This window comes from Colletotrichum gloeosporioides (genome assembly GCF_011800055.1).
Source record: "Colletotrichum gloeosporioides strain Lc1 chromosome Unknown consensus_27, whole genome shotgun sequence".
Lineage (NCBI taxonomy): Eukaryota > Fungi > Ascomycota > Sordariomycetes > Glomerellales > Glomerellaceae > Colletotrichum > Colletotrichum gloeosporioides.
Genome location: NW_025544672.1, coordinates 118432 through 140314, shown reverse-complemented (window position 1 = coordinate 140314; position 21883 = coordinate 118432). Strand labels below are relative to the sequence as shown.

The 21883-nt window shown below is 55.7% G+C and overlaps 5 protein-coding genes across 5 annotated transcripts; 2 read left to right on the top strand and 3 right to left on the bottom strand.

Annotated features, from left to right (window-relative positions):
• Positions 1 to 5807: 5807 nt before the first annotated feature.
• GCG54_00007410 (uncharacterized protein) lies at positions 5808 to 6620 on the top strand (the record flags this gene model as incomplete). The annotated part of the gene is made up of 2 exons (XM_045407391.1): positions 5808 to 6457; positions 6515 to 6620. The coding sequence occupies 2 exons, from the start codon at positions 5808 to 5810 to the stop codon at positions 6618 to 6620; spliced, it is 756 nt and encodes a 251-aa protein (XP_045266836.1).
• A 4327-nt stretch (positions 6621 to 10947) lies between these two features.
• Positions 10948 to 12137, top strand: GCG54_00007409 (uncharacterized protein; the record flags this gene model as incomplete). Its single annotated transcript, XM_045407390.1, has 3 exons — positions 10948 to 11318; positions 11452 to 11925; positions 11978 to 12137. 3 exons carry the CDS (start codon positions 10948 to 10950, stop codon positions 12135 to 12137), a joined length of 1005 nt encoding a protein of 334 aa, XP_045266835.1.
• Positions 12138 to 14763: 2626 nt separating this feature from the next.
• GCG54_00007408 (uncharacterized protein) lies at positions 14764 to 16613 on the bottom strand (the record flags this gene model as incomplete). Its single annotated transcript, XM_045407389.1, has 2 exons — positions 14764 to 16410; positions 16473 to 16613. The coding sequence occupies 2 exons, from the start codon at positions 16611 to 16613 to the stop codon at positions 14764 to 14766; spliced, it is 1788 nt and encodes a 595-aa protein (XP_045266834.1).
• Positions 16614 to 17626: 1013 nt separating this feature from the next.
• Positions 17627 to 18061, bottom strand: GCG54_00007407 (uncharacterized protein; the record flags this gene model as incomplete). Its single annotated transcript, XM_045407388.1, has 1 exon — positions 17627 to 18061. One exon carries the CDS (start codon positions 18059 to 18061, stop codon positions 17627 to 17629), a length of 435 nt encoding a protein of 144 aa, XP_045266833.1.
• Positions 18062 to 19821: 1760 nt separating this feature from the next.
• GCG54_00007406 (Aspartyl aminopeptidase) lies at positions 19822 to 21361 on the bottom strand (the record flags this gene model as incomplete). The annotated part of the gene is made up of 2 exons (XM_045407387.1): positions 19822 to 21245; positions 21304 to 21361. 2 exons carry the CDS (start codon positions 21359 to 21361, stop codon positions 19822 to 19824), a joined length of 1482 nt encoding a protein of 493 aa, XP_045266832.1.
• Between the last annotated feature and the right edge of the window lie 522 nt (positions 21362 to 21883).

The following is a 21883-nucleotide window of genomic DNA, read 5'->3' as shown; positions in this document are numbered from 1 at the left end:
AATGTCCGAATTTTGCGGCCTGGTATCCCCGACATTGGTCTTGGTAGTCCCGTCCATCTGAGCCTACCACCGAAGGCCATATCGAGAGCTGTATCAAGCGTTTGCTCGACAGGCAGTAGTCAGGGCTCAGCTGTGTCTCATCGCGATGGCAAAGTAGCGGCAATGGGTGCCCACTTGATTCGTCATATCAGAAGCGGTCCTCAGACGCCTCTCAGATGCCAAATTCTGGACTTCGGGAGGTCACTCGCAACGGAGTCCTGGACGCTTCCCACGCTCGAGTTCGGTTCCGCTAGCCGTAGGTCGACAATACTGCAGCGAGGCTGTGAGCGGTGCTCATGTCTGTCATCTGCTGGTAAAAAGGGAGGATAGTGATACGATAGCCAAGAAAATCATCAATATCTCTGAAGGGAGGTGTCCGTCAGACTCGGCCGATTCGCCGCGGTGTTCATATGGACTGTCTCGTATTGAGCAGGACCACGCGTATGTCGAACCGCGAGATAGACAAGAGCTAGCGACGGGCCGCAGCCAAGATGTCTCGCTGGCATGCCGTGTGCTTGAGACACGACGCGTGTTGCTGAACCAGCTGGACGCTGTTCCGAGGCCGGACCCTGCCGTATTGTACGTTTAGTCGAAACGTGTGTTGCACCACACACTCATTTGCCGTGAGACCTGCAGTAAAACATCAACATGCTCATGTGTATTACCATTCAAACCAAGGGCAGGACGGTAGTTGCTGATCCCCATGAGAGCCTGGCAGCGTCGCTGAGACCTGTCTGTTGATTTCAAGGGACCAGAATGTCTCTCGGAGCATCAGTCGGAGCAATAGGTTTGGGAGACCCTTGGGATACATGTCTTGTGAAAAGTATCGCGGTACCGGGCGTTTTCTGGTCTGTGAGATGAGGACCGGGGATGATCTCAAGACGAAGCATCGGCAAGAGCCCAAATCGTTCGATACTCGGTGGTCTGTATGCGCAAAACAATGGCAGATTGGCTCGAGTTTCGTTGCTGCTCTCTTGGCCAGGCCACCTCGAAAAGATGAATGCAGAACCTCAAGCAACGTATCGGGCGCGTCAAGCAGTTCCTTGGTCTGCTGTCATCCGGTATCACGGGCAGTCGAGTCCGGGCGTGGCAAAACAGAACGCGCTTCGAGCCAATAATGTAGGCGATTTCCCGTAGTAATCCAATTTGTCGACAAAAAGGGAATGGGAATCCAGCCGGGCGAGATCCTTCGTCCATTCAGCCACCAACATTGAGAACAAGTTCTGAGGGAATGGTCGCTAACATCTTGCGGCGCGAACAGCCTTCTGAGCTTCATCGTACCCCTGAGGCGTGCATGTTGGCTTATGCGGGCATCCAAGTCTGGGGTTGGCCGAGGCCATCTTGACCCGACGAAAGACCTGCCTCTTGAAGCGGCGCGGAATGGGCTCCTTTTGCGGGGATGGCTGACTGACCCCAAAAAATTGTCCGAGATTTGCTTTTCGTATGGTCAGATTGCTTTCACACACTCTCTTTCCCCCCTCCTCAGGCACAACGAGGTTTGGCGCCGCGCATTGGACCGAGAGGGCGGGTCAGATTTCCACTTACCTAGAATAGACAGACAGAAGCACCGTCAAATATCCCACAGCAGACATCCAACTCGATCCCAGCCAGTCGCACGGCTTCCGATGGTAGATTTCCCAAACGGGACGCTGATGTCCAGAGTATGGAGAAATCGGCTGTGTGATCTGCAGGCTGGTGTGGCGCCGAGCTTCCTGAGAGACGGGAGCTGCATGGTTCATTAAACTCCACAACTCTGTCAGTCCCGCCGCGTGATCGGAGGTTTTAGGGGACGATTGTCATTAAGAATTGTCGGTGAGATGAAGACTGAAAAGGGAACAATGCGACAAACGAGATCCATTGTTTGCCAAGACCCGCCGGGCCAGAGCAAACGCGCCGGCCAAGGGGTACGCAAAAGCTTCTCTGCTCTGTTGCGCCAACGGGCCTCTCGGTTGGCGTCAATGGCGTACAGAAATTGCATTCCATGTGAAGAAGTGGCGGTCTTGCTGGCGGTGTCTGCAGGTCTCACAGCCAAGAGATTGGACATGGTCTGGGCAGGCGGCCAGTGGCAGCATGGTCGACGATGTCAAATTACGCTGGACAGCCGATCCGATCAGGCCGCTGCCAAGAACACGGAGGACAGACGGAGGCGGTCGACGGCGTGGCCTCGGGGCAACACTACCGCAAGCCGTGATGGTGCCGGCGCTGGCAGTCCTGAATCGCGGCTGAATAAGGTTATCATTGCTCCTGTCAACGAACCTGGCTGTCTGTGGTCCTCAGACGACTGGCGGAAAGTAGCCGTCGACGTCCAAGTCATGCCGGCAATCAAACACGTTCGGCCGGCCGTCGGTCAAGCAGCCCAAGAGCAGGCATAACAAGACGTCATAAGGGTCATTCGACATGGGAGAGACGTTGGAGCCCTTGAGGGAGCATCAGACGATCTGGTGCGTCCACAATTGTGAAACGCGCGATTAGCAGCACGCTGGAGCCCTTGGCTTCCTCGTGGGGCCGGCTGGTACGCTGCTGATAAGTCCGACATGGATATCTCTGAGAGACAATTTGCGATGCTTTTCCGGCGTTGAAACGGCTCTTCTTTGTTCTGGGTCGCCGATGAGGGGTTCCTTGACCTTGGTTCCTGGCTAATATCCGTCTGTCGAGGAGCCAACAAGACGATGGACATGGCTGGTACGCTCATGAATTTCCTGAACCGACGCCATCCCCGACCCCCAAGCACAAAACAACTTAAAGTAGAGAGCCACCGCAGTAGCGTTACTGTTCGCCCGAGTGGCGGCCATCTAGGCGTGGCAATGGCATGGCTGCCACGGAATCCAGACTCACGATATGGAGTCCCAGAAGCAAAACGTCAAAAAAAAAACACAGACATCGGCGGGATGGGCGTGGCGGTCGGGGCTAAGCCGGTTCAGGCGGCATCAAGAAGTGCCGGGACAGTCTAACGAGACGAACTGGAGATTGAGATTGGCTTTTTGAGCTTGAAGGGACACGGTCAGTGGGCGCGATGGTCCGTGATTCTGACGTGTTGACAACGCTGATCTCGCAACGCTGGATGATGCCGCGGAGGATTTTCGCAAAAACCCATCCAGGGATGGACAGGGGCGGAGGGCTTGGTGGCAGGGGGGCTCGTCTTCCCTGGTTCTCATGTTGCGGTATCTGCGCCTCTGCGTTGGCTTCCGCGGCTCAGTGTGCATGTAGCCGGGACCGCAGGTGCATGCTGTGGTGTCTGTTTTCCCGCCGACGTTGGCCAACAAGTCGGATGGATCGTTTCTCTCCCAAGCGCTCAGTCCGAAGACGAACAAGAATAGCGGGGATGATTTACCACGAGGCTCCATGGATGGACGTTGACGAGTGGTTCTCCCATTATTCTGGCAGCTTCGCGGGAAATTAAGCCGTAATGGACGGTTCGTGAAATGGAAAAAGATTGACAGCAAGAGACTGAAAAGGGGAAGTTGTGAAGATGATTTGCGCGGAGAAAAGGAGTACGTACATTGTGTGTATCCCAGAGGCTGACCATTTTGGAAATAGTGCCCACCAGCCCAGTTTATGTTCCTGCATTAGCCCACCCTCCGCTTCGTTTCTCATGCAGGTACGTACTGTACGGAATGTTTTGTGCGTCGGGCCCCTTTGTGCCTGGTTTGTGCAAACATCCAAAGACCAACTCCAGGGTCACTCGGAGGGGAGAGAGAGAAAAGGAGCCAGGGACGCAAGGCACAAGGCACAACAAGGCTTGCCAAGGGGAACGCCCAGGAACGGCGCTCCCCTGCCTGGGCTGTCTCTCTCTCTCCTCTTTTGGCGGAGAACCCTGTTCGCAGTGTGCTCGTGCAGCATCTTTCTTGGTGCTTGTCACTGGCTGATCTTCCTTCACCTCCATGTTTCGGTGCATTCCCGCGCCCATCCGTTTTGTTCCCTCTGCTCAGCTGGGCGGCCTCGTTGCCTCAGCTCTTCTCCGAGGCAGCTCTGGGCAGACCATGGCTTCGGATTGTCTCTCCCTACGACGAACGTCTCCCAGCAGCGTCCGTCTAGAAGACGTCTGCCGCGTTCCTCTGCAAAACCTTCTATTAACCTCAGCACCGTGCAGACCTGGACGATTCTCGGAGACTTCCTGCTGACATTCGTCGCCTATCCGTACGAAGACACTAAAGTATACGCACCACCGAAGCGAAGAGACAAGGCAAGGCAAAGCGAGTGAGCGAAATAACGACAGCCTGGATCTGCGAGCTGGCCTGCGCATCGTTGCAAAAGGTACAGTGTACGGCAGCAGACGTCCAAGTTGTGCAAGTCCAAGGGCCTGCGCGGTGTGTACAGCGTACAAATCACACCGAACCATCGCCCACTTGCCCAATCAGACAACCCATCCCTGTGGCCATTTAATGTGCCACTTTTTGACTTGCCTTCAAACCTCGCTTTGCAGCCCTTGATTGATTGACTCGCAATGCCTCTCGCATCCATCCTGGCCGCCTGGCTCCGGGATATTTGGGACCAGAGGAAACACCAAGCGTTGGTCAAGCGACAAGAAAACCTGAGATTGGCGAACCTGGTTGTGAAGGGCCAGTCATGTTGCGCGAGAGGCCACCGCTGAAGTGTGTCCAGCGGCACCGGCACACCAGGTGGACTGTCGATAGACGCCCATTCTCCGTCATGTGCTGCTCTCCAGCGTGACTACGGTAGGATTCCAGAATCCAGCGAGCGAGAGGGTGTGCCTCCTGTCTCTCCTATTCTTGTTGGTCGGTCACTCTAGTGCTGTCTGTAAGGTACGGACAGATGGACAGACAGCCATACAATTTGGATTCGCGAGATTGTCGTACCCCGACTCATTGCTTACACGAAGAGGGAAATTGGGGTAGAGAAGCGCCTGAAAACCAATGAAGCCAGCCATTGCTGGCGCACAAATGCAGCGCAGCGCAGCGCCTATGCCTGGCCCTGAAGCCACCTCAGGAGCGGATGGCGCCCTACTCGCATGGTGGGCGTTCTCGCCCCCAATAAGCGCTCACATCTCATCTCGCCTTACCACTCTTCAGGCTACACCGCAGCTCAAAAAGCAGAGCCTAGCAAATAAGGTGGCAACGGCGTTTCTCGTCTCCTGTTCCTGCTGTCGTCTATGCAGATGGAGGCAGATGGAGGCAGATGGATGATGGATCTAACCCCGGTAGCCTGGGTAGTAGGGGACCGGGATGGGCGCGCATGGGAGGTCGGCCTCGCCTCTGCGGGCCAATTCGCCCAAGTGCCCTTGCCGGTGCCATCCAACCTCCACCAAACCCCCTGGATTAGCGTTCATGGGGCTGCACGTTAGCAGGCGTTGTGTAATTTCCCACGGGCTGTGTGCTCGCTCCATGTCATGTCACTCCTCCTCTGTGGTCCTCTCACAGGCACAGGGACCGCTGCAGACAGACGGTGCCGAGCGAACAAGAGCGGAGAGAGGCGGGAGGGAAGCTGACTCTCTCTTTCGACAACTCAAGTCAAGCCAACCTTAGCACACACACACAGAAGAGAGGGGCCCGGGGTCGATCCCATCAAGGACTTGTCCAACATGGCCTATTAATATGCCGCCGTCCTCCCCGTTCACCTCGGCCGTCTTCTTCTTTCCCTCTCCAGCCAAACAAGCCTCATCAATCTCAAGCATCAGCTTTTGACTCAACTTTGACTTCGGTCGTCCATTCTTTACCAAGCTCTCAGCTTAAACAACACTCTCTTAATCAACCAACAAACACCATCTTCGTCTTTACGAATTTAACCAACCCCCTTCAACTACATTCAAAATGAAGTACTCCATCGCCGCCGCTGCTCTCGCTGGTGCCGTCATGGCCCAGGAGCCTGCTTCCACCGTCTTCTCCACCCAGTACTTCACCGTCACTTCTTGCGCGCCCACCGTCACCAACTGCCCTGCCCGCAGCACCGTCGTCTCCTCCAGCGTCGTCCCCGTGACCACCTCCACCGTCTACCAGACCAACGTCAAGACCATCACCTCTTGCGCCCCCACGGTCACCAACTGCCCCGCCGGCTCTACCGTCGTCGTCACCGAGACCAAGGCCATCGGCACCACCATCTGCCCAGTCACCGAGACTGGCGCCAAGCCCTCTGCCACCCAGCCCCCCGTTGTCGTTGTCCCTCCCCCCGCCAACAACGGCACCGTCCCCGCGGCCGTTCCCTCCAAGCCCGCCACCACCGGCAAGCCCCCCGCCGTCACCACCGGCGCTGCTCTGCCCTCCGTCTCCGTCCCCGCCACCCTGGTGTCCAGCCCGGCCGCCCCCGTCTGCCCCGGCGTCTCCGTTAAGACCATCTCTACCTCCGTCACCACCGTTGTCCCTACCGTCATCTACGAGACCGTCTCTGTCCCCTGCGCCACCGCCACCGGCCAGAAGCCCTCTGCTACCATCCCCGGTGTTCCCACTGGCGGCAACGGCACTACGTGAGTTATCCTGATATTCTGTCTAGAAACGAGCAGCATCACTAACACCCAAACCAGCTCTGTTCCCCCCACCAAGACCCCCGTCACTGCTGGCGCTTCCGGCCTGAGCGGCTCCGTCGCTCTCGCCGCCTTCGCCGGTGTTGCCGCCTACGTTTTCGCTTAAATCCTTTCCCCGGGACAATTCTAAAGGAAGCCATCACGGCTACGGCATTTAACGAACAACTTTTTGGCGGGTCTTTTGCTGGAGTAGTAGAGACGAGACATATGTAAAAAGAGGCCCGTCTTCTCTTTGTACATGTATCATCTTAACGGAATGGCAAATACCATTTGTATCTAATCTTCTAATTGTATTTGGGGTCTGTTCTCGGTGGCGCGAGTGATGCTCCGGCGTTGGAAGACGCTGGAGGAGATCTCAGCCAACCAGACGAGCCTGGCTTTAACGACGATGCGGTTTGGTGTAACAAGATATTGGTGACATTCTTCGCAACGTGACATTTCAAGTAGCCAACAAACTTGGCTCTGGCGCCTAGGGAACGAATCTCCTTCGCCTCACCCGATTCCCTCAAGTGAGGTAACATGATCGCCCCTACAGCGATCTTCCCCGGACTTCGACAGCAGAGTGCAACTCACACTTTTCGCCGTTGGGCAGCGTTCCCACCCACAAGACGACACCGACACCGAATCACCCACGTACCCGACCGCCACCTTTGGACGACTGTCAACCGGACCCCTGCGAAAGAGACGAATACCCCTGGGACTAGCGCGGCACGGGTCTTGGCGGGCATCTGAGCATGGGACAACTGAGGGACTTTCGGGAGATTACAATTGGGATGAACGGCGGCCTCTGATTGGGCGCCCGACCTGAGATCAATTTGGGTGAAACGGCGGGCCCCCGCCCGACGAGGATCAAGTTATGAACGGCGTCACCGCGCTTGCATAACTCTCCACCGACAAACAATCCACCACCCATCCTCCTGTTCTTTTTTTGAGTTCACCGAGGGATGATGAGGCCCCGGGATGGGGGACCGAAACGATATGAGAGGGACCCGCGGTCAAGCAAGCACTCCACGCCGCGAGCTGGGGTCATGCCGTCTCAGATCCTGAAAAGGAAGGCGATGGATTTTTTCTCTTTTTTGTGGCTCTCTGGGATTTCGAAAGGGCTGAGGAAGATGCCCCGCGGGATCCTCATGGATGACTAGAGAGGGCGCAGCATTGCCCGTCTCATTTCGGAAGAATTTTGGCATCCTGTTGGATGCCGGGACATCCCAAACCGCCACGGGCTTGATGTCTCTGGAGAGGGCAGATGGAACGGCGACGACGAAATGACGACCGACAGGCTGGATCCGGAACATGATTCGACTCGTGGGGTATCGGAGGATATTGTACCACAATGCGTACGAGTCGAATCGCGGAGACGCGGGACGATTGCATGATCGACGACGGTGACGCCGCCGTTGGGCGTTGGTTTCTCGACGGGGTCGTTCTGGCGGAGCTACTATACACTTACGAAATACGTCACGACGGCACGGGTCAGGTCTGATGCGGCCTCCCGAGCGGCTTGGTGCGCTGGCGACCGCGCCGCGTTACTCCTGGACTCGCACCTCTTCTGTCGTGGGCCGGCCTGCGGGTAGGCGTGCGGGCGGACGTCGTTTGATGGTGATCGGAATTTGACGGTCATGTCCGTCGTTCGATGCGAAGAGTCTGAGGCATCCAGTTTTCGAGGCTGTGAGGCGCAGATCTCATCTGGGCAAAGTCTTGGGATGGAGAAGGACGTTCACGGACCAGGTCAATCTTCTTTCCTTTCTTTTTGTCGTCATTTCCAGACGACGCACGGGAGCGATCGCCGTCCTGTGTTTCTCTCTTGTCACGGTATGTCTGAGCAGTCGAGGCGTCCTTCACAACCGATGGCGAATCTCTCCCGCCCGTCTACGAGCTCATACTTTGAGACTGTACAACGAACGATGGACGTACATCAGAATGGCACGACAACGTGTCTGAAGGTGGCCTTCTAGGTGACGCGCAGTCCTTTCTTGCCTTTGCAAACTGCGACGTGCCACGTATTCAGTGTCAGACGAGTGTCACATTTTTTGGCTACGCTATCATCAACAGACGGGAAGCATCGACATAGCTGTCATAGATCTCAAAGCCCGATCTCTCAGACGGGACGGCATCATTAGTATCAGCAATGATAGGAGTCCAGACCGGTTGCCCGTAATAGCAGAAAACGTCGTGGCACGCTGCGGACGTCGAGACACCGGACACGACGTTCCAGCGCATGCCTGTGAGCATCATATCCGGCAGGCGGTCGAAAGAGTGCCACATGGGGTCTTTGCAATCCATCAACTCGATGTGGCCATCTCCTCCTTCCTCTTCCAGCCTCATCGTCCAAAAATGAATTCCTGCCACTGAGCATCATGGGTCTTTGTGGGTATGTTTGAGATAGACTCGGATCAGGCCGACAGGGCTGCGGAAACTCCAAGGCCCACAGCTAAATCAGACGAACATCGTAGAAGCCAAAGATAGACATTGTCTGCAGTAAAGTGCTTTCGTCGTCTGAATTCGGGCTGAGATGATTAGTTCATGGCTTCGCCCACACAATTGCCGAATCCAGAGAGCACGCAACTTTAAATAGATGTACACAACTGTTCTATCCTCGCGCACCTATATTTCACCGAGCGGATTGACGATCATTCGTCGTACCTACCGATAATAATTAATGATCTTCTCTTACGACTACTGAAGCCGCCTGCTGATATGTACGTAGCTGAATCGTAACTTCTGCAATAAGGCCTGTCCGTGTTGTTTCAAAGAAAGAGGCCGCATGACTCGGCCAGTTCGTCCCATGTCCTGAATATGCTTACTGTAGGAAACCGAATCAAGCTTCGCTCGAAACGATTCCAGGAATACGTATCTCGAGTGCACGTGGTCAGTGAAAGGCGTAAACACAGATAGCACGACAAGGTCTTCGGTGACTGCTCCGAGCACCGGGGTCCGGCCTCCGGCGCCGGATAGCGGCCCCACACACGGACTTGGATCTCAGCTTCGGATCAACAACACATGACCGGCATGTTATTGACCTCGCAACGCCAAACGCAGGATCGAGATGTGTCGCCGATCTCGCCGCTGTGCCGGCCCGAAAACAGCTCCGTCAAAGGCCGCGGAGGAAACGATCAACCGTCGGTCTAGACCCCTCAACGCGCTGTCCCGATTCGGCGGCATTGCGCGCGGGCACACCAGACGTGACGCCTTCGTTCCAGCGGTCGGCTTGAGTTAGCCCTCTAGCAAGATTTGAGACAGCGTGCCCAAATCGTCCAGCGCCTAAGTCCGCCTTGGCATTCGAGCAGAGGCACGCACCCGTCCATGGTAACAGTCGGCGGCTTCTTCCACTTCACAGGCAGAACCCTTGGCATGGCCCTCACCACCAATACATCATGCACAATGGTGGGATAGGCCTCAGATCAATGACACCTTCATCCCGTGTCGAGATTCCAATGCCCTGGTTGTGCCCAGCCCTACAGCCCCCAGTCAGCCTGCAGCACGACACATCATCCAAACCCAGCCCAACCGTCCCAACTTTCCTCCGACTCATCAGCCCGTCGTCATCTCAAGGCCTCCTCCGTCCCAGCTAATTGGCTGTTCCTCACCGACGGATTCCACGATTCCCAAAGTGGACGCATTTGACGCGGCCCGCCCTTTCGCACTCGCTCGCACAGACCACAGCTTCCTTTCTCTCCCTGTTCGCACGCACGCAGCCAAGCAGCATTCCTCTTCCATTCGCATCTGACATGTCCGTCCCGGCCCCGCTTCCGCACTCGCTTAGCAGCCAAGACAGACGCCGTCCCATCCTTAACGGCCGATCTCTTTCGCCCTACGCACGTTTCTTCCGCTCGTCATCCAGACGAAGGTTGTGCTGTGCTGGTGCTTGTGAGCTAGCTAGCTGCGAGCGCAGAATGCATCCCTTTTCAGCTCACTGCCGCCAGGCGGATCGTCTACTTCAGCCTCTTTCACATCGGCCGCGAAGGTGAACTGTCTCTGTCACACACCCCCGGCTGACGGCTGCACCGCCCACCAGCTCCGACATGATTGGCGTTGCTGCTCCTCGAGCCACGAGCCTATCTGAATCATCGAAGAGAATGCGAGCCTTGGGGGCCCTCTAATGCGCCTAGCGATGACGAGTCTCTCCTCCGTACCTGGATCCCGCGATCCGTCCATGCTGTGAACGCCCCCATCGTGTTCCAGACTCTAATCCAATATTCCCTCCCTGTGACAATCTTGTATGTATATAGCGTGGCCCCTTTCCGGTCCTGAGTGTATCGACACGCTTGCTTGTTCCTCTCAGCATCCAAGGCCCGAGCACGACAGCCGGCATCCAAGACAAACATCTCCCACCGCGATCCTCATAGAAGAAGCCCTTCCCGCCTCCCGCACTTCTCGAAGCCGTCCCGTCTTCACCTCATACTCGTCCAAACGAAGCAAACCCATCACCAAAAATGGCCGGACCACCGCCGCCTCTCCCGCCGTACGTCGTCGTCTTCGGCCCCGACGCAAACTGCACCCTCGACATCTGCGACATCCACTACAGCCTGTACAGGTACCGCCCGAACCTCGCCGTCAACGCCCTCTTCCTCGCCCTCTACGGCATCGCCGGCCTCGTCCACATCTTCCTCGGCATCCGCTGGCGCTCCTACTGGTTCATGACCTTCATGGTCCTCGGCTGCCTCAGCGAGATCGTCGGCTACATCGGCCGCATCATGCTCTACCACAACCCCTTCGCCTTCGTCCCCTTCATGCTGCAAATCGTCTTCATCACCAGCGGCCCCGTCTGGTACACCGCCGCCATCTACGTGACCCTCTCCAAAGCGTAAGTCCTTCTGTTTGCTCACCTTGTTTTCGGTCGTCACTGTCATTTCGGCGGCGTTTGCTTTTTCCTGGGGCTGGATCTGGGCGAACCCACCCCTTACGCGGGATCGCAATCTTGCGATGCCAAAAGAAAGCATACTGGTGTCAGAACGCCATAACCGAGAGACAAAAGCGCTGACTCAGGCGGAACACATTAGCATCACCCACCTCGGGCCCGAACTCGCACGCCTCCCTCCCAAGGCGCTCTACTGGGTCTTCATCGCCCTGGACGTGTCGTGCCTGGTGATCCAGGCCGCCGGCGGCGCCATCAGCACCGATTCCAAGGGCGACTCGGACCTGGGCGTCAACCTGGCCATGGGCGGCCTCGTCATCCAGGTCGTCGTGATCGTCGTCTTCTGCGCCGTCTTCGCCGACTACATGATCCGGTACACGCGGTCGAGCTACACGCGCAAGCTCATGCAGCGCGAGAAGATCTTTTTCGGGTTCCTGGCGCTGGCCGTCGCGCTCATCCTCGCGCGGTGCTCGTACCGTGTCGATGAGCTGAGCGAGGGGTACTCCAACTCGACGAAGGTTACGGACGAGGGGCTGTTTATCGGCTTGGAGGGAGTGTAAGTTGGTCTGTTGTCGCGAGGTTATTCGGTATGCTGACAATGATTGCAGACTGATTGTTCTCGCTGTTTTCTCGCTGTGTCTTGGACACCCCGGCCTCGCTTTCGAGAACAAGACCGAGAGGGCCGAGGACAGAAAGGAGTCGCAGGCGAGCGTGGAGAGTGCTATGAGCGAGACGACGGACAAGGGCAGGTCGAGACACGTTTCTTAGGTGATTGACGTGAATGTTGAGGCATTGCAGAGGTGCCTGAGTCCGTCTAGCTACATTTCTTTGGTTCGTTTATTGGTTAGAAGCGCGCATGATACACACATGAGCAGATTTCTGGTTTAGACAGCAACACGCCGTAGAGCTAAGCTCTGCGAATGATACGAATCTTAATGATCAGTGAAATCATAAAGGTCCAATCTTGAGATCGTGATTCACAGCGGGAGGTGTATCCAACTCAATCAAGCCACTATTTAAATCAGTCAAATCAGTCAAATTAATGAAGTGTTACTCAATGCAAAGCAGAGGTTGTTTTAATAGGTATAACTAAATATCTTAGTATAGAGAAGGCGGATAAACAGCCTGAAGTGATCATCCCACGATCGTTAAAACCAGCCAGCCACATATCTGACTTCAACAGCTGATTGGGTTCTTGGAGAGGCTTCCACGACTGCTATCGCGAAGGCGTCTTATATTCCTTTTGCAAGTCAGGCCTGTGGCTTGCTCTGTAGTCTGGAACCAGTTGTGCTAGTACACGCGGGAGACGGCCGTTGCACCAGGGATAGCATGTAGTTACAGTGCGCAAGGACTATCTTTTAAACTAAAGATCACGGGTTCCAGCATACGATACTCACAAGAATGATCAGACGATGATGGACAAAGGTGAGACGCTTCAGTGACTGGCGGTCCTTCACGTATACGCGCGTTGGGCACCGCGTGACAGCATTAGCTAGGCCTTGGACGCCTGGAGCCACTGTTACTGAGGCGGACTCAGGCGGTTCATTGTGCCATTGCACGTCAAGTTATTGGCTCTTGATAACCTATTCATCATGCCCTGCAGAGCTTCAACTGCAGAGAAAATGCCAAAAAGAGCTTCAATCCCAGGCTAGGGTCCATATAAAGATGACCGAGGCGCCGAATTTTCAATATTCCAAACCGAGCAATACATTCGCCTAATATGCTTTGTACATGCAATCGAGACCGATCGTATGGAAGGTCCCAAGTAAAACTTCATGACGACATCCCACGCGTACGAACGCGTGAAGTCTTCCTCGCACCATTGTTGAATACTTTGCGTATTCTTAGGACACATCTCAGAGAGCGACGACGACTCACGGAGACGAACAAGTCCAGAGATGCTGGAATTACGCGTGAGGTCGGAATGAAGAAGTAATCAGTGTCGAGAGGCTCCTAGGTCCCGGGGCTACTAGGAGAGAAAAACGGCCTGAACAATGTTATCAACAACCGAATTTAAAGAATTGGCTCCGTCGAATGCTCGGCCATGGTACGTATCGCGGTAACCATCGAGGAACTGATCCCTGCCTATACCTTTTTTATTTACTTCAGACACTCAGGCGTGTTAGAAACGGATAAGAGAGCAATGAGACAGCTTGTGGTTCGCTTTCCGTCACAAGTCTACCAAGCAGGTTCGTGAATAACTTTGTCCCTGAATATAATTCAATTTCTTTTCAACCTCGTCTCGAGCTTCAGCTGCTTCAGTAATCATCCAAATACACGCTTTGTATAAGTGTCTGCCACAAATGAAGGGAAATGACGATGGCATTGTCGTGAAAACTGGTGACTTTTACCCATCCCCGCAGGGTAGACAAGATCCGTCAATGGAAGCACCCAGGATCATGCAAACCTGAATATTTTCGGTCGAAAGAAAATTAAGACTGGTAAGGACCTATTACGTGCCTGCAGTGGACGAGAGAGGTTCAATGCCATAAATACGTAGAGGCTCAGGCCTTGCCAGCGAGGTATGCGTGCCTTCTCTATAGCCACGACTAGGAGCATCGGTTTCGTTCGTTCTCGGACACCACCAGCATCAGCATTTTGTTGGGGCATGTTTACACAACTAGATAATCCCTCAATATCTCTAAGGTGTTTTCAAAATGCAATTTGAGCATCTGTTAGTTCTACGGGAAGCTATGCGATGATCTTGCTCGTAAGACATTGCGCTGCATCGATGAACACGTCACCGCGTCTTTGAGTTGTCCATTGCCGGAGTTGGTCCTCATGTGACACCATTCCGAATGCCTGTCTGAATACTCATAAGGTATAATGCGGACGTCTTGCAATGATTAACATTGATACAGATTGACCGGTCAAGACTCGTTCGCCAATTTTCTCAGTACTATGGGGGAAAAGGCTATCGCCATCTCACACCCCATGATCTGACATTTGGTCCGTGAAAATGTGATACGTCGCTTTTACCTAACATGCTGAAACAAGTTAGAGTATTCTATACATACACCGAAGGCGGCAATGGTGAATGATAGGGTGGTACCGACGAATACGACTCACCAGTAAGTGACGACATGCCTTCACTCGTTTGGAGTGGCATTACTTGATAAATTGTCCTGGCTGTCTATATGTTCAACCAACCAACCAATCCATCCCCGAATCCACGGTAAATTTGGTGCTTCTAAGTCATGTTCACGCACATATATATAGCACTTGAGAACCAGTCCCGGCTTTCAAACACGTACTGCAAGCATCACTGGCCAACGAGCGCCGCAAAAGCAAAAGTTCATAGTACAGTTCTGCATTAAAATCGTAGTGCCCATAGGCAGTCCTAGCAATGACATGATCGTAAAATACTCTATATATATCCGTACACCCATGCGTCTCATACTTGACCAGCAACCGCCTGTCTCACAGCGCCGGCCAGCTCGCCGAACAGGATGCCCTTGAACACACTCTCGCCCATGTTCTGCGTCCAGTGTCCCGCCTTGGAGAGCTTCTCCTTCCAGAGCTTCTTCTGCTGCGCCGAGAGATCGTCCCAGCTGACCGCGGGGCCGTAGACTGCCTCGTCGTGAACAGCGGCCTGGAACCTCGGGACCGGGTTCTCCTCGGGGTGGGTAGGGGTGACGGCGTCCTCGCGGATGACGATCGGATCACCCTGGAGCGCGTGGACCTCGCCGATGAGCGTCGAGAGGAACTCGTTGGGGGTGTTGGGGTTGGCGAGGGGGCTCGTCTTGGCAAGGAATCGCGGGCTCACGACGCCTGCCGACTCGAGACCGATCTGGAAGAGGACGGCCAAGACGAGGACGATGATGCTGACGAGCGTGATGGTAGCCTTGGTGCCGTATCTCTTGGGTTGCAGAGCGACGGCGTAGCGCTGAGGCCTGGGCGGGCCGCCCTTGCGCAGGGGGACTTCTCTGTCGGTGAACTTCTTGAGCAGGATCGAGTGCACAACGACGGTGTTCTTCATGGAGATGCTGGCGAGCTTGAGGTACTGAGGACGGGCGGTCGTCTTGGGCGGGATGAAGTGGGACAGGGCGACGTTTGTGATGTTCAGAGGGTGGACCTCCTTCAGCGTCGTCAGCCGTTCGAGGTTGGTGAGGAGCTCGAGATTCGAGAGAGACTTGTGCTCGACTGTGAAGAGCGACACGGAGCGGTCTTGTCCTGCCACGGCGACGACGAATTGCGTGTTGCCGAGCTTGGCATCGGGTGTTGACGCCGGGTTCAGGTTCCGCACGGCAATGGTAGTCGCCTGCGTCACTGTCTTTGGCAGCTTGGCCGACGCGGCCAGACGGCCCTTCTCCTCCTTCATCGGCAGGCGGATGCCCAAGAGTACCACGCCAGTGCGCTTAGGAAGGTTGCAGCCGGCCATGATGAAGTTTGGCGACAAGTACCGAATCGACCTGAAGATGGGCGTGACGCCAGCCCCGTCCTCCTTGATCGTGAAAGCCAGATGCGGCCCATCAACGCTGTTCTTGGTGACGTTGACAACGAAGAGGTCGCGCTCATCGCAGAAGGCGACCTGGAACGTCTCGTCGCCGGTCTGAATTACATCCAGATCCATTGCCTCCCTCGAAATCTCCAACGTGCCCCTTGGCTTCACCGCGGCCCCGGAAGCGGCCGACACCTCGAAGAGCGAGATCTGCGACTGCTTCGCCAGACCGGTCGCCACGGCGCCCAGCTGGTGCTTCTCGCCAAAGGGCGCAGACAGCCTCAGCAGGCGCTGGTAGGCGTCCTTGTCGTTCTCGGCGGGGGCGAAGAGGGCGGTGCGCGACAGCTCGGCGAGGTTCACGCTCGGGCTGTTAGCACCGACGGAGAGACGCGCCTTGCTCTGCTCGACGCCGAAGACGCGGAAGTGCTCGTTCTTGCCCTTTTCGACGTCGGCGGGGGTTGAGTTGATGCCGGCGTAGACGTGGGAGATGCGGCCCTTCTTGGGGCCGACGGCGAGGGTCATGACGCTGTCCTCGTTGCGGCTGAGGTCGGCCTCGCCGGCGATGCGCAGCTCGTCCTTTGCCGAGGTGTCGATCACTGTCTTTTCGCAAGTGTCAGTCGCGGTCTGTCTGGGGGGCCGGGACGGCAGGGATGGGTGCGCACGATCTTGTTGGCGACGCCGGACCTGTTGGCGCCGCCGCCGCCTCCGACGAGCAGCCTGTTGGCATCTTGGGGATCGAACTCGCAGGCGTAGGGGAGGTAGTCGAGGGTGAGCTTCGCGGTGTCAAAGGGGGAGGGAGCCATGGCTGGCGGAGCTGGATGGTCTTGGCGGCGGGATCAATTGAATCGAGACCAGTTGGAGGGTTGCGTGGCGGGTTCGTCTGCAGAATTGGACGTTGAAAGACTCAGAGTTGGACCATGTTTGGGGAGGAGGTCGTCTGGCGCAAATGGAATGAGGAGCAGGACACCCGGGTTGATGACGTTCGGGGCGGAAAAAAAGAGTTGGCCATCTGGCCTTGTCGTTAGGGGCGTTCTAGACTCTGGGACCTCCACGTGTGGTGCAGAGCTGAGAGCTGGAGCACGGGGCAGGCAGAGCTGTCACAGCTCAGCTGTGGACGCTCAGCGCCGTGGATCCCTGTTCGTGGTTCTTAGTCGCTGCACTAACAATTTCCCCTGCTCTCCACGAACCAGTCTTGGAGCCGCAAGTCGGATCGTCAACTTCATCTCAACCATGTCATGGTGTCGGGTTTTCCGGCGAAAGTTCCATGCGATTGAGCATGCGTTCAATATTCGGACTCGCCCTATTACTGTCCTCCAGCGATGTTTCAATATCACATCCCAGCGGGGATCTGCACGTATCCCGGAGAATACTTGCATACTGCGTTGATGAGTCAGGAGCAATCAATACATGTATTTGTATTGTATTGTACTGTATTTGATCATGTATTTTAGGGGACTTCGTATTGTATTTTGTAATATGATGTATTGTATTGCACTTTTTGCTGTGTTTTGGTGTGTCTTTTTGAATATTCTTTGGTCAGTGGCTTCTCACTATGAGTGATTTCAACAAGACCACACATCACTTCAAAGACATCAGACTAGCATTGGTCCAAAAACGTGAATGTCATTTCACTAATGATCTGTAAAGCAAGTCTCCCCAGATGACAGCGCTGTTCCTGCCTCAACACCAAAACGCCCTTTATCTCAACCGCTACACCGCGCTGATATCATATGCCACCCCTCGCAACGTTACCCCATAGCGTCAAGAATCTCTTCCCACCCTGAATCTTCACTGGTCCACTCATCTAAGCTCCCCTTCACATGCGCAAGTGGCGGTAGAAACGGTAGACGTCGCTGGGGGTGAGGCCCAAGGTGCCCTCAAGACGGCAGTCCATGTTGGCGAGCTTGTTGGTCTCAAGGGGGCGGATGGTACCCTTGCTGTCGGGAGAAGAGGACTGAGAGTCCTGAGACTGCTGGGCCTGAGCCTGTCCCTGTCCCTGAGTGCTCTGCTGCTGGCCATGCATCTGCATCTGGGACGCGGGGCGGGACGGGGGCTGCTGGTCAAGGCAGCTCTCGCGGCGGCAGCGCTCCTGTCTCTTCTGGCGACCAAGCTCGGCGCAGTCGTGGCAGAGCTGGTCGTAGAGGTAGGTGTGGAATGGCTCCTGGAGGTGACGGCAACGGTTCTTGTCGCAGGGGAAGCTGACGACCTCGTGGTGGGTGCACTTGTAGTAGTAGTAACCGCTCTGGCACATCTTGGCGGTTCTTGTGGCTGTGAAAAAGTGTTAGTCCTTTGACCAAGATCTTTGGGACAAAGGCTGAACCTACTAGTTATAATGTGAATTTGGTTATGTTGCAGATATATGGTGATAGAATGGTGCGCGGCTAATATGTTGTAGGAGACGTAGCTTTGGTGGATAGTAACCGACGTTCGGATGGATTTAGTGATGATTTAGATGACCTGCTTGACCATCTATCTTCCTTCCCGAAAGGAAAGCTGTGGTGTCAGAAACTGTTCGATCAGAAGACCTGGAGCCGGTGGCTGTTGAGATTGGCAGGGTAGGTTTTCGGACGTGATGGGCGAGAAATATTGTCCGAAGGAGACGAGATGGTAAGTCTAGTGGGATGAGCTCTGGTGGCTCTGGGACGTTCTCAGAAGCTGCGACTCTGCCTTCTGACTGCGTGAATTCTTGTTGTCGAAATGAGAAACCTCGAGATTCGGGCCCAGAGTACGCGGTGACCAAATATGCGATCTGAAGTATCTCAGATTCGAAAAGATGTCGCCGAGTCAGGGGTACTGTGGTGAGGTCTCGACGTGATATCTGTCGAACGTGGCTCCCAAATCAGCAATGTGAAGGGTCCGAGTTGATGTCGAGGGCTGAGTTGAAGTCGGAAGAAAAGCTTCAGGCGGGGTCAGACTTGATTAAATTGGAGCCTGGTCGTCGTTGGGAACGAGAAGGGAAGGCACTGTCGAGAAGTCGCCTCGTGCCTGCTCTTTTCGGTACCTGGCGGGACTGTCAGGTCTCAGCAGCACCTGATTGATTCCTTTTGAAAAGAAAGTGACCAGAATTCGGGAAAGTGAGTCGAAAAGTTTCCAGTCAAGTAAAATATGGTATCTCGGGAAAGAACTGATAGCCAGGGGCGTTGAGCCTGTTGGACGTTGGTGATGTTCTTTGAGTGCAGTCGGAGGCACTGAGAGGAGATCTGAGGTCCCAGGTTAGTTACGTGAGAGAGACTCTTGAAATATCGGAAGGAAGTCCAGCCTGTATGAACTCTCAGATGAGAATACGAATTATCTCAGGGGGGGCAAGAGCAATTTCATTTTCAGGTTGGGTAGATCACTTACCACTGAGTGAAGCGAGGGTTTGGTGGTGAGTATTGTTGAGTAACCTCAGATTTAGACTCCCCGCTTTGGTCGAGACTGTGACCTCAGCTGAGTGCCTCGTGAGAAGTGCCGGGTCTTGCAAGATTTGAGATAAATAACGTTGATGTACTCAGAGAGTAGCTGATTTGGTAAGTTGTTGAGTTGAGTGAGACTTGGACTAAACTCCGCAAAGGCTGTGAAGCGAAGATGCCTCCACCGTGATATGTGAAATCCGAGGCGTAGTCGGAAGAGTTGTAGCTGATCGTCTGAAAAGAAGCGACTTAAATAGACGCGAGAAGAGCAGAGGTGAGAGGAAAGCTGACAGAGGCAGGAGCATAAGGAGGTGAAGCTGTTGCTGCTTTCCGATTTGGAGACCTAGTCTAGTGGAGGTCTTCGGACCAGATTGATAAATAATGGCTAGATGAAAAGTTTCACCATCAGAAATTCACGAAAAGCGATGAAATTGCAAGTATAATGCGCGACATCGAGGACCAGGCTGCTCGCCCCTCCTACTTGGGAATCAACAGCATCCTCGCATCTCACACATCTCTCATCAGACGACCGAGGCAAAACTGCTCAAAATAAACTTGTATTCTCACAACCAACACCACGCCGCCGCAACGCCACTAAATTCTTACACACCAGCAAAACCTAATCCACGAGAATCTTCTCCTCCAGCTCCCCGAACCGCTCGTAAAAGCTCTCAAACAGCTTAATAGCGTGCTCGACGTCGGCGCTGCCGCCCGTCTCGCGGATGGAGTGCATGCTGAGCTGCGGGTTGCCCAGGTCGAGCGTCCGGACGCCGAGCTTGGCGCTCAGCATGGGGCCGATGGTGCTGCCGCAGGGCGAGTCGTTGCGGACGACGAAGAGCTGCAGCGGGACGCCGGCGAGGCGCGCGCACTCCTGCAGCAGGACGATGCCCGGGGAGTTTGTGGCGTAGCGCTGGTTGGCGTTGACCTTGATGACGGTGCCGCCGTTCATGGCGGGCTGGTGGGAGGACTCGTACTTGCCGGCGTAGTTGGGGTGGACGGAGTGGGCCATGTCGGCGGAGACGAGGAAGGAGCGGGAGAGGGTCTGCTCGTAGGCGGTGGACTCGTAGTCGCCGCCGTCGTGGGAGGAGACGGCGACGTACGAGCCGTCCGAGGCGGTGTCGCGGCTGCCGGGCAGGGAGGCGAGGCGGCGCAGGACGGCGGGGAGGAGGTTCGAGTTGGCGCCGTGGGCGGAGGTGGAGCCGATCTCCTCGTGGTCGAAGCACGTCACCAGGCGGATGGTGGTGTCGTTGTCGAGGACGCTTGCGTCCTTGACGGAGGCGATGAGGCCCTCGACGGAGCAGTACGTCATGTTGAGGTTGTCGAGGCGGGCGGAGAAGATGAACTCGTCGTTCAGGCCGCCCAGGCAGGACTTTTGGATGTCGTAGAGGACGAGCTCAAAGTCGACGACGGCCTCGGGCTCGACCTCGGCGTGGGCGGCGATGACGTCCAGGATGTGCGGGTGGTGGCGTTCCGTCATGGCCTTGAGGGGCTTGAAGTCCTCCTGGGAGTCGTCCGTGTCCTCGGGCTTGGCGGCGCCCTTGTTCAGCTCCGCGGTAGCCAAGCCGGCGATGGGGAACAGCTCGCTCTCCTTGTTCGGGTCAAAGTTGGAGCTGCGGTCGAGGTGGATGGCCAGCGTGGGGATGCGCAGCAGGGGCTTGTCGACCTTGATCAGCTTCTGGACGAAGTTGCCCTCGCCGTCCTTGACAAGCACGCGGCCGGCGATGGAGAGGTCGCGGTCGAACCAGCTGTGCCAGATGCCGCCTCCGTAGGTCTCGACGCCGACCTGCAGGAAGCCGACGTTGTTCTTCTTGGAGACGGGCTTGATGCGCAGGCAGGGCGAATCGGTGTGGGCGCCGATCATGGCGACGGGGTTGCCGGGCTTCCACTTCTTGCCGATGGCGAAGGCGACGATGGAGGAGCCATTGCGGGTGAGGTAGTATTTGCCGCCGGGACGGAGGGACGAGTTCCAGGAGTCGCGCTCCTTGATCTTTGTGAAGCCGGCCTTCTCGAGGAGTTTTGAAGCAGTCGCGCAGGCGTGGTAGGCTGGAAGCGGGGAGTGTGAGCTTTTGCGGCTGTCTGTGGGGTTCAATGCAATACTTACGAGTGGGAGAGGCGTTGACAAAGTCGACAAAGTCGAGGGCAGCTTGGGGCGGAGCCATTGTGCGGGAGGTGGTCGAGAAACGAGTTCGTGGTTGGAGGGGTCGCAGCACGGTGATTCTGGCGATGGCGATGGCAATGGTGGGGTTGGCGGTGCTTGGTCTGGGAATGCTTCGGCACAAATAAGATGTAACCGGGAGCATTTAGGGTTTGGCAGGACAAGAGAAACACGGATCGGTTGCAGACGCGGAACGCAGCTGGTCTGCCTCGTCGTGTGCTCTTTTCGTTTCCTTTGCAAGTCGGGGATCTGGAAGCTATCTGGTCACGAGGGGAAGCTCGTCGACTATCGCTATCGCATGTCGTCAAAGGCCACCCGACGTTGATCCGCGCCGAAGCTGGGATTGTCTCCTTCACCTGCCGAAAAGGAACGAGGTGGAGCGCGCGCACCGGCTCTGGTGTTGCTTGGGGATTGGGGACTTGGCCGTCCTCTCTGTCTCTCTCTTCTTTCTCTTTCTCCAAGAAAGATACGTACCTGCGAGTCGTGGGTGCCCTCCCTCAGCGCCTCCAAGGTGTATCGGTACTCG